General features: G+C 35.1%; 4 protein-coding genes across 9 annotated transcripts; 2 read left to right on the top strand and 2 right to left on the bottom strand.

Moving 5' to 3' along the window:
* The first annotated feature begins 280 nt into the window (after positions 1-280).
* Positions 281-1,998, top strand: LOC103838707 (cyclase-like protein 3). 6 transcript variants are annotated; one of them, XM_009115156.3, is made up of 6 exons: positions 281-787; positions 848-892; positions 982-1,054; positions 1,154-1,251; positions 1,379-1,413; positions 1,662-1,998. In XM_009115156.3, exons 1-6 carry the CDS (start codon positions 397-399, stop codon positions 1,785-1,787), a joined length of 768 nt encoding a protein of 255 aa, XP_009113404.1. In that variant the 5' UTR covers positions 281-396; the 3' UTR covers positions 1,788-1,998. The 6 variants fall into 6 exon arrangements, with proteins under 6 accessions (XP_009113404.1, XP_009113403.1, XP_009113406.1 ...); XM_009115155.3 differs by having other exon boundaries at positions 1,343-1,413; XM_009115158.3 differs by having other exon boundaries at positions 1,343-1,413; positions 1,614-1,694.
* Positions 1,999-3,341: 1,343 nt separating this feature from the next.
* LOC103838706 lies at positions 3,342-7,413 on the top strand. Its single transcript, XM_009115154.3, has 5 exons — positions 3,342-4,628; positions 4,755-4,872; positions 5,388-5,743; positions 5,827-5,925; positions 6,025-7,413. The coding sequence occupies exons 1-5, from the start codon at positions 3,964-3,966 to the stop codon at positions 7,289-7,291; spliced, it is 2,505 nt and encodes an 834-aa protein (XP_009113402.1). The 5' UTR covers positions 3,342-3,963; the 3' UTR covers positions 7,292-7,413.
* Positions 7,414-7,645: 232 nt separating this feature from the next.
* LOC103838704 (GDSL esterase/lipase At3g43550) lies at positions 7,646-9,123 on the bottom strand. Its single transcript, XM_033279363.1, has 4 exons — positions 8,673-9,123; positions 8,447-8,577; positions 8,138-8,362; positions 7,646-8,044 (listed from the first exon to the last, which is right to left on the bottom strand). The coding sequence occupies exons 1-4, from the start codon at positions 8,914-8,916 to the stop codon at positions 7,772-7,774; spliced, it is 873 nt and encodes a 290-aa protein (XP_033135254.1). The 5' UTR covers positions 8,917-9,123; the 3' UTR covers positions 7,646-7,771.
* Positions 9,124-9,360: 237 nt separating this feature from the next.
* LOC103838703 (GDSL esterase/lipase At1g59030-like) lies at positions 9,361-12,979 on the bottom strand. Its single transcript, XM_009115151.2, is given in 6 exon segments — positions 9,361-10,944; positions 11,048-11,303; positions 11,397-11,545; positions 11,548-11,620; positions 11,705-11,835; positions 11,933-12,979. Coding segments are annotated over 6 exon segments (1,047 nt in total). The 5' UTR covers positions 12,177-12,979; the 3' UTR covers positions 9,361-10,750.
* Positions 12,980-16,820: the final 3,841 nt, after the last annotated feature.

Genomic DNA, 16,820 nt, shown 5'->3' with positions numbered 1-16,820 from the left:
GAGGGAGAAGGAAAAAAAATACATGCATTTGATCAACGGTTGTGAATGTCTAAAGGTAAATAAAATATTTAAAATATCATAACCAAGTTGTTGTTATAGTTATAACATTAATTTTCTTTTATTTTATGTATATTGAATCCAATTCCCCTGAAAGTTATCTAAAATTTGTATATATTTTTTCTCGCAGATAAATAGTTTTGTTATAAAAGAAATACTCGCGTGTACATACGATAATTTCATCTAGTATCTATTTAAGGAACATCTTCTATGGTTCGAAGTTAATATCAGTTTGATTGATCATCATAAAATTGACAGACCAATAAAACATTACGAACAGAATACTATATGAATACCAACCAAGGTTCATGAATCCACGTTGACCTACGAACCGAGATAATGATTCCTTTCCTCACCATCGCCAGTACACTCTTCCTCTCCTCTGTCATCGCCGCTGATGAAGCTTTTCCGTCGATTCCCACTACCTTCCACGTAGCCATGACCTCCTCTGACGATCTGAAACCGATCCGTCGGGAGGTTTATGGCGAAAGGAAGATATTCGACATAACCCACCGGTACACGCAGGATATGCCGGTCTGGGAATCGACAGAAGGAGTTAAACCGTTCCTGCGTCTAACCACCAGTATGAAGAACCAATCCCTCTCTAATACCTCGGAGATGAAACTATCTGTTCACACCGGTACACACCTTGATGCACCAGGCCACTTTCATGACAAGTACTACGACGCTGGTTTCGATTCCGATTCGCTTGACCTCCAAGTCCTAAACGGTAATTAAATCATGGGTTTCTATTTTTTGCTTTGAACTGATATTGTTTAAAATTGTGTAGGCCCTGCCCTGTTGGTTGATGTTCCAAGGGATAAGAATATCACTGGTGAGTTTGAGAACTTTATTTAACAATGAATAGTTTCAAGAAAATCATATTATGTCTAATGTTGTTGTTGTTGGGTTGGATTTAAATAGCTGAGGTTATGAAATCACTTCATATTCCTAAAGGAGTTCGTCGTGTGCTCTTCAGAACATTGAACACTGATAGGTAAGTTTCAATATCTGATTATGAGCTCTTAGAAAATGTTACTCTTGTTTCGGATCTTATCACTGTTTTCTTTTTCTCTATGTGGTTGAGTTTATTCAGGAGGCTTATGTTTGAGAAAGAGTTCGATTCGAGCTTTGCTGGATTCATGATGGATGGGGCGAAATGGTTGGTTGAGAATACAGATATCAAACTTATTGGTAAGAAATGGATTTTCTAGCTTTTTTTTTTCTTGCAAGTATCCTCAAGAATATATCTTAGCTAGTACTACTCTACATCATGGAATCTCAGGGCTTGATTATCTTTCTTTTGCTGCTTATGAGGAAGCGCGTGAAACGCACAAGTTTATACTAGGAGAACGGGTGAGTATACTATAACTTTCCCAATTAAAGTATCAATTACCTAAAATATTGCTTTTGTTTCTTGAAGATTTGTCGCATGTTTTTCTTCATCGTAATTTTCTTTTTTAATATTTGGATATCAAACCTTGGGATATGATTGAGCGTAGCTATATATTTTCACTAGACAAGAAAGTTGTAGAGATCATTGGTTTGTTAAGTAGGCGTGTCAAAAGTGAGACGAGGCATACATACATACATATGATTATCAGGATATAATCCATGTGGAAGCGCTGAAGCTGGATGGTGTGGAGGTAGGAGTGTACTCGCTTCACTGCTTACCGTTGAGATTGCCTGGAGCGGAAGGTGCACCAACGAGATGTATTCTCATCAAGTGATTCAGTTCATCTCCTTCTCTATAAGCTGTTCAGTATACGAAAGTGATTATAAGAAAAAAATAAATGCTTCTTACTTCCAAGATCTGGAACAATAGAGCACATGTTATATGTGTCAAGAATTGTTAAGTTCAAGATTCACTTGTATACTTTTATAAATGAGTGTGACAAAACATGTCTTCGATTAATTTTCCATTAGAGGATCATTATTATCCATTAGAACTCTTAAGAGTACATTAAACAAACAATATTATTATTTAGACAACTAAGTTTTATTTTTCCAAAACTAGTCTTCGATTAAATTTTTTATTTTCATTATCTCGCTAATTTATACCGATTATCCGAGTCATGCCTAATGCAATTCTAAACAAGCTTTTTATCGAATAATGATGCTTATTTTTATAGTGGCACGCACAAACACAAATTAATTTTATGATTTTAAAATGTAAATTTAATTAATTCAGAAAAATTAAAATTGAGCGACATAATCTCTAGGTTCATTCATAGTATAAAATATTAACTTGTAGGTCATGTTCGTTTGGTCACCCAGGTGATCCATCTGGATGAAGATGCAAATTGATGTTCGTTTAGTGCATTATAATGCTACATCCAGATGGATCACCCAGCTGAACTCATCTCAAATTCTCACCCAAATGAAGGTGAGTCTTGATGGTGCATCTGGATGCAGATGCATCTAGTTCACTCCAAAATAATAAATAACAAAAATGACCTTTTAAAATCAAAATAATATTTTCAAACCGTAAATTCTATTTTTTTTTGCATATACATTTTTTCGCTATAACCAAAAAATATATTTTCTCGCAAAACGGAAAAACACACTTTCCCACCAAAACCGCAAAATGCATTTTCCTGCAAAAAAAAAACATAAAACACACATTTTCATTAAAACACATTTTTTGGCTAAACCAGTAAAACCACACTTTTCGACCAAAACCCAAAAAACGCATATTCCCGCCCAAACTTCAAAAGCATTTTCCGGCCAAAACCGTAAAAAGTATTTTCCCGTCAAAACCGGAAACAACGCATTTTCTCGCCAAAACAAAAAAAACGCATTTTCTCGTCAAAACCGAAAAATACAATTTTCCCGCCAAAACTGGAAAACGAAAGTTCCCGACAAAACCAGAAAACATAATTTTCCCACCAAAACCGGGAAAATGCATTTTCCCACCAAAACCGGAAAAATATATTTTTCCGCCAAAATCAGAAAACGTATTTTCCCGCCAAAACCGGAAAAATGTATTTTACCGCCAAAACCGGAAAAACGCATTTTCCCGCCAAAACCGGAAAAACGCATTTTCCCGCCAAAACCGGAAAATTGTATTTTTCCCGCCAAAACCAGGAAAAAAACTTATTTTCCCACCAAAACCGGAAAAGCGCATTTTCCCGCCAAAACCGGAAAAATGTATTTTCCCGCCAAAACCGGAAAATGTATTTTCCCGCCAAAACTGGAAAAATGTATTTTCCCGCCAAAATCGTGAAAAAAACTTTTCATACAAAACACTTTTTTCCGCCAAAACTTCAAAACACACTTTTTCCGTCCAACCCGCAAAAAACGTATTTTTCCACCAAACTCATAAAACGTATTTTTCTGCCAAAACCATAAAAATGCACTTTTTCGCGAAAAACACATATTTCCTCAAAAACCGCAAAAATATTTTCGGCCAAAACCGTAAAAATGCTATTTTTCTGCTGAAACGTAAAAAATTATATTTTAGTCATTTTATTAACAAGTCCACCTTGATGGAGATGAAAGTTAAAAAATGACAAGCAAACGAACATAGTTACATTCAGATGATTCATTTGGATGCATGAACAAAATGAAGAAACGAACAACACCCAAATGAAACATCTGGATAAGACATTTAGATGGACCATCTGGATGCATCTTCCAGATGTACAAACGAACAGGGGCCGCAAAAAAGAACTTGTATCCATTTTGAAAGTTGAAAACATGACTCTCTCTCTCTCTTTAAAAACCGAATTGAACCAAAATGTATTTAAACCGAATCAAACCGGAACAAAAGATCCTCTGAAGCAGGCGAGTCCTCGATGGGTTTAACCAGAAGACACAGAACCATAAACCCTTTCTTTCCCTAAAAACCGTTTCAATGGCAACAACCCTCACCACTCTTTGAGTAATCCCCATTTTCTTCAAGCTATGCCTCCTTCAATCTCTCTCCTCCTCATCAAACGCATCTCTCTCCTCAACATAAACCCTAAAAGCCGCCGCCTTTTCCACCCATTCCTCGCAAAAGCACTCTCCACCTCCGCACAGAGCAACCCTAATAACTCTTCCTCCCCTGAAGAAAACCACAAACCTTCCTCCTCCCTCTCTTCCCGCCTCAGCTTCGTCTTCGATCAGATCGACGCAATCGAGAAACGCCACTCCGAGCAAGACGAGACCCTCGAGCGTATCCGCGCTTGGCGCCAGTCCAAGCAACAACCTCCTCCTCCTCCTCCTCCTCCTCCTGCTCTTCGTCGAGATCCGGATCCTGAAAAATCGGAATCCGAATCCGTCGGGGATAATGAAAGACCGGAGGAGGACTTGACTCAATCAGTGTTGAGTAAGGAGAATGGTGTGGTGGAGTTGGTGCATCCGTGGCCAGAGTGGATGGAGCTTATGGAGGTATTGGTGAAGCAGAACTACTTTGATCTTAGGAGGCAACGTGACGATGATGATGAAGACGAGATGATGGTGCACAGTTTGGGAATCGATGTTTCACCATCATCTTCGTCAAATGTTGGAGCTGCTTTGCTCCAGGACTTTAGAGCTGTTCAAAACGCTTGTGTCAATTTCGGAAAAGACCGTTTCGATATTCTAAGGTTTGTTCAAGTTAATGTTTATATTGTGTGGTATATAACAAAAGTTAGTTGTTTTCAGAATCATTTTGAAACATTATCAACTGCTCTGTGCTTTATATGAATTTTTTTTTTTTTTTTTTGCTTCAGGTCATTGTCGAGGAACGACATTCAGATACTTGTCGGCCATGGATGTCCAGCGACTGATAGAAAAGTTGTTTTCTCGGGAAAGCTACTGAGGAAGCGTGTCCATCTCGATGAAGGAGATGTAAGCTTCATTTGATAATACTTTGCTTTTGTACTGAAGCACCACCATTTTCTTTTCTTATCATTAATCTTGAAGCATAGCTATCACTGCCCTTGCAATCTCTCTGATTTTGGTGTACTACTACTATGCATCTCTTACAATCTGTGCACATCCTAATGAAACATTAGCTTCCACCCCCAAAACTTTTAGAGTTTTTTAGAGGCATAGGCTTCCAAATTATGAATTTTTTTTTACTAAGCTTTTAAAAATATGTTTATAGCCTCCAAAATCTCAGATCCTGCCCTGCTTACATTTTGATTTTGATAAGACAGTTGAATGTGAGGTGTAGGTGATATATATGGAAGAATAGGATAGGAAATTAAGAGACTTTAGGCTTTTAGCTCATTGGCTGTGTGGGTTTTAGGTTTCATAATGTCTCCTTTGTTAGTCTTACTCTTTTCTTCTCTGGTTATTATTTCCTGACTGGTTTACTATCAATAGATTCTTCAGATGTTAACATCCATTTTATATATCAGGTCTGCAGTTCCTGCAGCTTGAGAAACTCGTGCGAGAAGGCGTTTCTGTTAACAAACAAAGAGGACGAGGCTCGAACCCTTGACCTCATGAAGATTTTGTTCACCTATGGTTTCGACCCGTTGAATGATACGGTAGTAACCAACAAAAGCCTCCTGAAGAAAAAATCTGTTAAGACTGTGGTGCGTAAGCTGCTGCATGAGGTTGTCAAGTTAAGCAAAGTACCAATCGATCCTAACCTTACTCCACCAGTTATCAAGAAAGCTCCACCTAAAGTCAAGCAGCCACCTCCACCTCCTAAAAGACGTGTTGGCCGTGATGACGTTGAGATGAAGAAAGGTGATTGGCTCTGCCCAAAGTAAGTCACACCCTTACTCTTTTGATCACCTTATCTCTTCCTTTTTAAGCCTATGTCCTGAGATGGTAATTTTTGTTTCTTAGGTGCGATTTCATGAACTTCGCAAAGAACACCATTTGCTTACAGTGTGATGCAAAGAGGCCAAAGAGACAGCTCCTTCCAGGAGAATGGGAATGCCCTGAGTAAGTTTCTACACTTCTAGGGGGCATGTTGAGTCTGAGAGAAAAACATGTTGTGTTCAAATGTCATGGAACTGATGATATTGCTTGTTGTTATGGCAGATGCAACTTCCTAAACTATAGGAGAAACATGGCATGTTTTCATTGTGATTGCAAGCGTCCACCAGATGCTTTCTTAGAGAACAAAACACAAGAAACACATCGGTTCACTGAATCACAATCAGAGAAGGTTGTGAAGAGGGATGATGTTTCCAATGCCTGGAACTTTGATTTTGATGACGATGAATCTGACGGTGCGGAAGTTGCTGCGTTTGAATATGCGGATTCCAGTAGAAAGAATCAAAACCTTCCAATGGATGGTTTGAGAGATCCTGAAGAAGAAGAATTTGGTAATCTTCCTCCGGGAGCACGAGAGAGTTCTGAGATTGGTGGAAGGAGCAGACGACCTGGTGTTGGGTTTGATGATTTTGACGATGAAGATGACGTTGATAGCTATGAGATAGACGAAACTGGAAACAGAGAGGCCCCAGCTCGAACTTCTTTTGCTTCTGAAGAGTTCTCAGAGGATGAACAGTTTCCAGAGTCAAAGGCTGGTTACAATGCACACAGAGGAGGAAGCAACAGGAATGGAAACAGTAGGGGAGGTTTCTCTAGGGACAATGAGCTCGGTTTCAGTTCAGATGATGAAGCTTCCGTCACTCCCAGGTGGAAATCAAGCCACGTTGCTTCAACAAACAGAGGTCCGCCTTCTAGAAAACTGACTTTTGGGTCGGACGATGAGTTTGGGCTCGACTCTGATATGGAGGACGATGGTCCCAGGTCTGGTTTAAGGGGTGGTGGTGGCCAAAGAAGTAACGGTGCAAGAGGAGGGTTTAAGGGAAAAAGAAGATCCTATTCAGCTTCAGAATCTGATGATGATGACATGGATGATAAAGAGTACAGAGGGTCAAGTTTCTCTGGTAATAGATCAAGAGGAGGGAACAGAGGAAGAATGAGAGGTGGACGGGGTGGTTTCAATGATTATAATGCCTCAAGTGGCTTCTCGGATAATAGATCAAGAGGGAGGGGAGGAAGAACTGGAGGAGGCAGAAGGGGTGGTTTTGATAGTGACGGCGAAGATTACAGAGGGTCAGGTAGATCAAGAGGGAACAGAGAAGATAGAGGCGGGTTTGGGGAAAGAATGGGAAGCAGAAGTGGCGGTTTTGATGATGGGTTTGATAGAAAGAGCAGTAGAGGAGGACGCGGTGCAGGGAGTTTCAGGGGATCTAACAGAGGAGGAGGAGGAAGAGGAAACCGCCATGGGAATAGTGATGGTAAAGACACAGACTCTGCTGATTTCAGAAACAGTCGAAGAGTTATCGAAAGATAAAAGAGAATGTAATAAACTAATTTACATTTTGTTCCAGTATTAAATTGCCTGCAGTGCATTTTATAACATTTATTTATAAATTTTGAAACATTGAAATTTTGAAGAATGAATACATAAAGAGAGACAAAAATGAGATGGGGAGAAAACACAATCACACCAAGAGATCAACAAGTTTTAGTTAGATGATTAAACATCAATAGATTTTGCTTAAATATTAATAGATTTTGCTTAAATATTTGTCAAGCAAGTTGTCAACCATAACTTGATAAGCTCTCTCAGTTGGGTGGTAGCTATCCCAAAATATATAGGCCGAAGAATTAGAACATGTGAATGGATTCAATGAGTTACACATGTAAGATATTGCGAGAGAGCCTCTACCACAACATCCTCTATCAGCTACCTCAAAACCTGAAACATGATGAGATAAATTCACTTAGACTTCAGTAGTTTGGTTCAGGTTTAATGATACAAATGGAAAATTTATAAGATGAGCTTACCGTATTTTGAAGGATGTTGGATCATGTTGAAAAGAGTATCATAAACATTAATGTAGAGGATAACACCGTCCAACTCTTTATCTAAAGATTCTAGTGCTGGTGAAAGCCTTGCGTTGAATTGTTTTGCCATGTCGTTTAAGGGTTTAACACATCCTCTTGTAAACATTCCTCCAAACACTGTTCTTTGAAGTGGTACACATCCAACCGGCACTGCGCTAAACACTCCGATTTTCTTAGCTCCAAGCTTATGTAATTCCTAAGTATTATACATAAGATATATAATTAGTGTTAGATATAAAGTTATATTGTTTGATTTAAGTTTGTATATTAATCAGTTTAAAATACATACTCTTACGAATTTGACTGCTGAGTCAGCCAAGAAATTGGGATATGAGGTGCGGTCATATTTATGAGATTGAGCCATGAAAGTGTGAGCAAGGTCGTTGCTACTGGAACACACAACAAAAAAACTATGGTCCAAGATATCTTGAGCTTTTTTCTCTCCAAAATGTTTTTTGATCGTTGATATGTATCGCTTGAAATATGTTAATTGATCCCAGACTGATATCACGGACTGCAAAAGAAAAAAATAATAGAAAATGTATCAATTAATTATAAAATGTAACAAGCATTGACGACAAAATATATTATAACATACCATAATCTTAGCCGTTAATGGATCGTAACCAGTTCCTCCAGATGCAAATGTTACACCCTTGAGAAGATCTTGGGGCTTCAAATTCGGGTTCATAAATGCTGGTAGTGACTTGGCTATTCCCAACTTTTCCGCTGAAAGAAAATTGGTGAAAACAAATGTATCATGGTATAAAAATAGCTATAAGATTTTCTATAAACAAATATAAGAAAATACTTCAAATAGTTACCAATGAGATCAGAGGGAACTCTTCCATCAGAAAATCTTCCCGTGGCCAAGCCGCCCGGAAAATCCTTGCCATAGGGAGGAAAATTGCACTTCAAAAGAGTTGGGAGTCTATTGTTATTACCAGTATCCATAATTGAATCTCCAAAAACTATTAGTGCAGGGATTGTCGCATTCTTTCCTTGCTTCGCTGCATTAGTTTCAACGGCAATGAATACCAAAGCAAGCCATAACAACTGAAGCTTCATTGTCTTAGTTGATTTGTTTATTTTTCTTCTCCAGATATGTTGCCTTCTACAAATTTGAAAACATGCTTGTATATATATGTTCTTTTAATTTGTTGAACTTCTAAAAATATAGTTGTGTTTGTTGGCTCTAGTTAGTTATGACATTCCTTATGGTTTTAAAGACAACAAAGATTATTGTTATTTCTTACTAATAACATTGTAATAAGTTGGTTGTCACAACTTAAATATACTATGTTTGGGATTTAGACCAGTTACAGTAATGTAACCGCAAGATATAAAATGTTAAGCCAAACTTGGTTTATAAAACTATTATCATATTTTAGATTAGGACTCGCATTTTACGGGTGCTATTGACCTTTATCTTGTCTTCCTCTATCTCGCACTTATTCTTAAGCAAGTCTTCGAGAGTGCTTAGTTGATCCATGATTTATGTTTCGTCTTTTCTTTCCTTTTCGTATTTTACCAATTTGTAACTAAAAATAATTGTACTAATATATATATATATATATATATATATATATATATATATATATATATATATATATATATTATTAGGAACAAACCATTTGCCAAATTCCAAATGCCAAAATAAACAGGTATTCTTCTCGTTTGAAATGTTCTTAGTGTCCAAGAGAGAACCACATTGATTTTCATAGATGATGGAAGTCTGGGACTTTCCCCGTATGGCCATTATTTCCTCACTTTGTTTATTTTATTTTGGATTTTAACCATAAATTCCATGCTTTAATTATTGTTTTGGTTTCAAAAATTTATATCATTAATTTGAATCCTAGAGTGAAAGAAGAAACTAAAATCAGTTCTAATAAGAACATGTATTAAAAATAAATGTTCTCTTCCTTTTTAATATTATCTTAAGAAAAAGACATTTTAATAATTTAAATTGTTGTATAGACACTTATAAAATTCTAAGAAAACTAAGAAGTAAGAATGACATATAGATCAAGTGAATGTGCAGTACTAGGCTTGGACATAAGAGTACCCGATTGGGTATGGATTGGTTCTTTCTGGTATCGGATTTTTTTGGGTTTTTAAACCACGCCCCAATCAGGTATTACAAAATTTCGGATCGGGTTCGAATCAGGTCCTCCTTGATCCGGATGGGTTTGATTCCGATGTGTAGAAACCTGAAAATAACCAATAACCAAAGTATATGAAACAGGTTCGGATATTTTTTATCTAAAGTAACCATATTACCCGATTCAGTTAGTATATTTTGTATTCAAACTATCCAAATGTACCAAAAATAATTAAAAAAAAATACTCATTAGATATGGTTTTGTTTGAGTATTTCTATCAAAACTATCTTATTTTATCTGAAAATACACAAAGTATTGAAAAGTAACTAATATATTTAATTTATGATTTTAATTTAAATTATTAAAATAATTATAAGTATAATTATAACTAATATTTTAGATATACATTTAACTTCTGGATATCTTCGGACACTCATTCGGTTCTCCGTTCGGATCGGGTTTGGTACTGGTTCTTCGGATATAGCAATTTAGGACCCTTTCGGTTATTTACCCCAGGTCTGATCGGGTTCGATACCCTGATTTTTGGGTCGGTTTTGGGCCGATTATTCGAGTCCGGATATTTTGTCCAGCCCCAATATAATTATTTTATATGCCATGTTTGGGAATAAAAATAAAAGAGAATGCAATAAACTGATTTTCCGTTGTATTAGTTTGTTGTAGTGCACTTTATATGACATTCATAAAATTGAAGAATGAATACACCAGAGAGACAAAAATGAGATGGGGAAACACAATCGCACCAAGAGATCAATAAGTTTTAGTTAGATGATTAAACATCAATAGATTTTGCTTAAATATTTGTCAAGCAAGTTGTCAACAATAACTTGATATGCTCTCTCCGTTGGGTGGTAGCTATCCCAAAATATATAGGCCGAGGAATTAGAACATGTGAATGGATTCAATGAGTTGCACATGTAGGATATCGCGAGAGAGCCCCTACCGCAACATCCTCTATCAGCTACCTCAAAACCTGAAACATGTTGAGATAAATTCACTTAATACTTCAGTAGTTTGGTTCAGGTTTTATGATACAAATAATTTTCTTGTAAAACTATATTTGTAAGATGAGTTACCGTATTTTGAAGGATGTTGGATCATGTCGTAAAGAGTATCATAAACATCAATGTAGAGGATTACACCGTCCAGCTCTTTATCTAAAGATTCTAGAGCTGGTGAAAGCCTTGCGTTGAATTGTTTTGCCATGTCGTTTAACGGTTTAACACATCCTCTTGTAAACATTCCTCCAAACACTGTTCTTTGAAGTGGTACACATCCAACCGGCACTGCGCTAAACACTCCGATTTTCTTAGCTCCAAGCTTATGTAATTCCTATGTATTATACATAAGGTATATAATTAGTGTTAGATATAAGGTTATATTGTTTGATTTAAGTTTGTATATTAATCAGTTTAAAATACTTACTCTTACGAATTTGACTGCTGAGTCAGCCAAGAAATTGGGATATGAGGTGCGGTCATATTTATGAGATTGAGCCATGAAAGTGTGAGCAAGGTCGTTGCTACTGGAACACACAACAAAAAAACTATGGTCCAAGATATCTTGAGCTTTTTTTCTCCAAAATGTTGTTTGATCGTTGATATGTATCGCTTGAAATATGTTAGTTGATCCCAGACTGATATCACGGACTGCAAAAGAACAAAATAATAGAAAGTGTATCAATTAACTATAAAATGTAACAAGCGCTGACGACAAAATATATTATAACATACCATAATCTTAGCCGTTAATGGATCGTAACCAGTTCCTCCAGATGCAAATGTTACACCCTTGAGAAGATCTTGGGGCTTCAAATTCGGGTTCATAAATGCTGGTAGTGACTTGGCTATTCCCAACTTTTCAGCTGAAATAAAATTGGTGAAAACAAATGTATCATGATATAAAATTAGCTATAAGATTTTCTATAAACAAATAAAAAAAATAATACTTCAAATAGTTACCAATGAGATCAGAGGGAACTCTTCCATCAGAAAATCTTCCTGTGGCCAAACCGCCGGGAAAATCCTTGCCATAGGGAGGAAAATTGCACTTCAAAAGAGTTGGGAGTCTATTGTTATTACCAGTATCCATAATTGAATCTCCAAAAACTATTAGTGCAGGGATTGTTGCATTCTTTCCTTGCTTCGCTGCATTAGTTTCAACGGCAATGAATACCAAAGCAAGCCATAACAACTGAAGCTTCATTGTCTTAGTTGATTTGTTTATTTTTCTTCTCCAGATATGTTGCCTTCTACAAATTTGAAAACATGCTTGTATATGTATGTTCTTTAAATTTGTTGAACTTCTAAAAATATAGTTGTGTTTTTGGTTCTAGTTAGTTATGACATTCCTAACAGAGATTATCGTTAGTTTTTTACCAATAACTTCGTAATGAGTTGGTTGTCATAACTTAAATATACTATGTTTGGGATTTAGACCAATTACATAAATGTAACCTCAAGACATAAAATGTTAAGCCAAACATGGTTTATAAACTACTATCATATGTTAAATTAGGATTCACATTTTACTCAGTTTATTTTACCAATTTATTACTAATAATAATTTTATCAACTATATTCACATACATATGTAATTATAAATCACATATCGTCATCATTATCTCAATATATATAATTAGGAACAAACCATTTTATCATGATAATGATTTTCCTTACTTGATTTATTTTATTTTGTATTTAACCATAAATTCCATGCTTTAATTATTATTATTTTTACAAAAATTAATATCATTAGCTTAAATCCTAGAAGAAAAGAAGACAAGAAAAGCACTTATCGTAGAAATACAAATATATATATTAGACAATAAACGTTGACAAACAAAAATATCAGAAAATAAACATTTTTTTCCTTTTTAATATTATATATCTTAAACAAAGGAATATTTCTAATAGTTTATAATATATATATATATATATATATATATATATATATATCCATTATATATTAAAATAGAAATATTACAACATTTGATGTATTAATGTGTCATCACCACAATAAGTCTTAAGATCCTTAAAGAAATAGGTTGGTCCATCTAAATATATAATAAATTTTTTATTAAATTAACCATAAATTCATTATTAATGTTCTTCATTTTTTCCTTTAATAAAAATTACGGAATTTCCTAATTTGGCTAAAGTATATATGAAAATTAATTATTTTGAATAAGAAATCTTTGATAAAAATTAGTGTAACCTCTATCATATTTTTTTAATTTTAAACCAATATGTTACATTTTAATTTTTAAAAAACGATTATAAATTAATAAAACTGTTAAAAGTCTCACATTCAAGTTTTTGTGATCCATGATTTAAAAATTATATTATGATAATAATGCAAATGATTACATAGTCATATAAGTATAAAGTATCATTTAAAAATTTTAAGATTAAAAGATGTATATTAATATTGTTTAAATTATAATATAAACCATATAAAATACATAAATTACTAAAACTATTAATCCCAAATATTGACAACTTAATATTAAATTTTAAACTTTGCATTCAATTTTTTTTAAAAAATTATAAATTACTAAAACTATTAATTCCACAATGAAATTTCTGTTATCGGTGATTTAAAATTTTTGTTATAAGAACATACAAATGATCAAAAAGCAATATGATTAGAAATCATCATTTAATATATATTAATATTAAAATAGACTATATATACTTTAATATCATTTAAATTTAATATTGTACCATATAAAATATAAAGTGATTGTTTAGATTAATAAAATTTATTTATGTGTTTGCACCAATTTAATTATATACGTAATAGTTACTGACTTTTTAATTATTTTTTTATATATTTACTATTTAATAATATGTAAAAAAAACATATAATACATACAAATTATATGTATATATAAAATGTTTATTTTGCACAAGACGCATATCTTAATCTAGTATATATATAAACCTAACAATGGCATGTAATAAGATCCAGTGCTTTATAAATTATTTGATATGCCAAGTTTGCGTTAAACATATCCAACTTTATAGAACACATCCTAAATCCCCTATATATTAATTGAAAAACATTACAACTTCTTTTTGTAGTCACGTGTTATCACTAGGATGATTCTTAGAATCATTAGAGAACTATGTTGGTTCATCTAATTATATAATAGGTTTTTTATTAAATAAAATTTATGGAATTGTCTAATGTGCCTAAAGTATATATGACTATTAATAATTTTGAATAATAACGATTTGATAAAAAATAGTGTAACTTCTATCATATTTGTTTACTTTTAAATTATTAAAATAAATTTAAAAACCACATTACCATATAATAAAATTTAAATTTTTCTGTATATATTATTTTTTGAATTTTTAAAAACACTATAAATTATTAAAGTTGTTAAGAGTCTCACATTCAAATTTGTGATCCATGGTTTAAAATTTTTGTTGCGATAAAATACAAATGATTACAAAATCATATAAGAAAAAATTCTAATTTAATTAATTATTAAGATTAAAAGAGATATTATATATATATATATTTAAATTAAACTATATACCATATAAAATACATAAATATTTTAATTTTGAAATTTACTTTGAACTTTTTTTTTGATTAAAGCTTTGAACAAACATTGACAGCTTAATTTTAAAAAATTATAAATTACTAAAACATTTAATCTCACAATGAAAAATTTTGTTATGAGTAATTTAATATTATGATACAAATGATACAAATGATCAAAAAAAATCATAGGAATATAAAGCATCATTTAATAGACATTAATATTAAAAATATATTATGTATGTTAATATCATTTAAATTTAATTATATATCCTATCAAATAGAAAAAATATTGTTTGGATTAATAATATTGATTTATATGTTTGCACCAATTAAATTATATATGTAATAGTTACTGAATTTTAATTATTCAATATATATTTATTATTTTTTGCTAAATGGTAAATATCATGAATCAAAATGAAAGTTATGGATACAAATGAATTGCATCCACAATTCGCTTACAAAGCCAATTTGCATCTTAGAGGCCGCAAAAGTTTTAAAAAACCCCTAAGAGACTAAGAGATTAAATTTAAGCTTCTAACAAGAGAAAGCTGAAGTTAATAATGCAATAAGATCAAGAGAAACAACAACGTAGGCACCCTATCCAAAACGCTTCTTGCTGAACCGGAACAAAACCGAAGAAGCAAGAGAATAGCCAGAGAAGACTCAGTTGAGAACTCACCGAACTGGCTCCAAGCAGACATCGACGGTAGCGCCTTCCTTACGCCCCAGAGCTCCGCTGGAGGAGGACGTCAACCAACCAACCCCTAGCTATCTCGACAGTTGACAAAGGTTCAGGCCCGAAGTGACGCTGCTTACGCTGAGGCTCGAGTTATGGTCAAGCGTAGGCGGTACAAACAGGCTCCAAAACCACCCACGCGACACAAATGATGCAGCAAGACTACGAGATAACACAATGTCTGACTGTCGGAGCTTTGAATGCAAGGGTATGAAGCGCAGAGGAGGTATGAAGCTCCTCGACAACAGGCGGTCCGAGAGGCGATAGAGGGCTATGCCTAAATGCAAGTGAATCACGATATCGGGTTGTCCTCAAAACCCTAGTAGACAACATCGGTAGCAAGCAGGGGATCCAAACGATCACCGTAGGAAGCCATGGTTATTGTCTCTTGAATTAAGGGAGAGGTCCCGACGAGATCCTCATGCTCTTCATATCGTTTTGAACGAGGGGAAACAAAAACGGGAAAGCTCTAACATGAAAAACCGAAGGAGGAGGCAGGGGAAACTAAGAGGAGGCGGAGACCGGAGATGAAGCAAAGCACTTTATTCCAGCAAGCCTCTGAGGCGGATCTGACCCAGATCCAGGCTTACACAAAACCCTAGATCTACCAAGCCGACGGTGTAGAAACCCGTTAAAAAAAAAAAAAAAAAAGAAAGAATAGAAAAGAGTGGTCGAGTATCTTTGTGGTGGTCGAGTCGCAGGCGATAAGAATCGATCGAGAAGTTTTGAAGTACGAGGTGGGCGAAGAAGTGATCGTGAGTGAACTATGAGTCAAATAAGTTGCTCGACCATAGTTAGAAAATGTCTTAGATTGATGAGACAAACGTTTTGGAAGCATAACATTTTTGGAAGCACGACGGTTTAGAAGCTCGACGTTTGTGAAGAATGACGTTTCTTCAGCACAAAGTTTTCCGCGAAACTTCGTATCAGCGGAATATTATTTTGAAGACATTGGAAGCATGATGGGACTTAAGCAGGACGGGAAGCAAGCACGACGGGATCGAAGCACGACGGGAAAACCCAAAATTAGACGTAAACCCTAATTTAGGTATTATGCAAGTCTTCGATGAAGCCGAAGGATCGGGAATATTTACCGCCAAGGTCAGACTTCAGATTGGAGTTTATTAAAAATATTAAACTCATCTGAACGGGAGAAGAAAAATATTTTGGGTTAATCGCGGGTCAAAAATTTACCGGAAGGACCGAAATCAGGCCAATGGACTGAGAAGCTCGAGGTGGCTCGTTGCATGGGTTCAGGACGTGGTGTCAACCATCCAGCAAGATAAGTGTCTACAGAAGCTCGAGGTGTCGCCATGCATGAAAGCAGTCCATGCAGCCTGACACGTAGAAGCACAAGGTGGAACGGCCAAGCACGAGGTGTCTCCGCGCATGCAACCGAAGCATGCGGCCAGCCATGTGTGTGATGCTGTGGCGCCTTGCATGAGTTCCAGTCATGCAGCCTGACATCTGGGGGGGAGTGGTGGCGTCCTGCATGTGTCCTGGACATGCAGCCAGCCATGTGGAGCACGAGGTGCCGCCGCGCATGCGTCCGG

This window comes from Brassica rapa, chromosome A09 (genome assembly GCF_000309985.2).
Source record: "Brassica rapa cultivar Chiifu-401-42 chromosome A09, CAAS_Brap_v3.01, whole genome shotgun sequence".
In the NCBI taxonomy this organism is placed as follows: Eukaryota; Viridiplantae; Streptophyta; class Magnoliopsida; order Brassicales; family Brassicaceae; genus Brassica; species Brassica rapa.
Note: the sequence above shows the minus strand (reverse complement) of the source record. Positions and strands in the feature narration are given on the sequence as shown.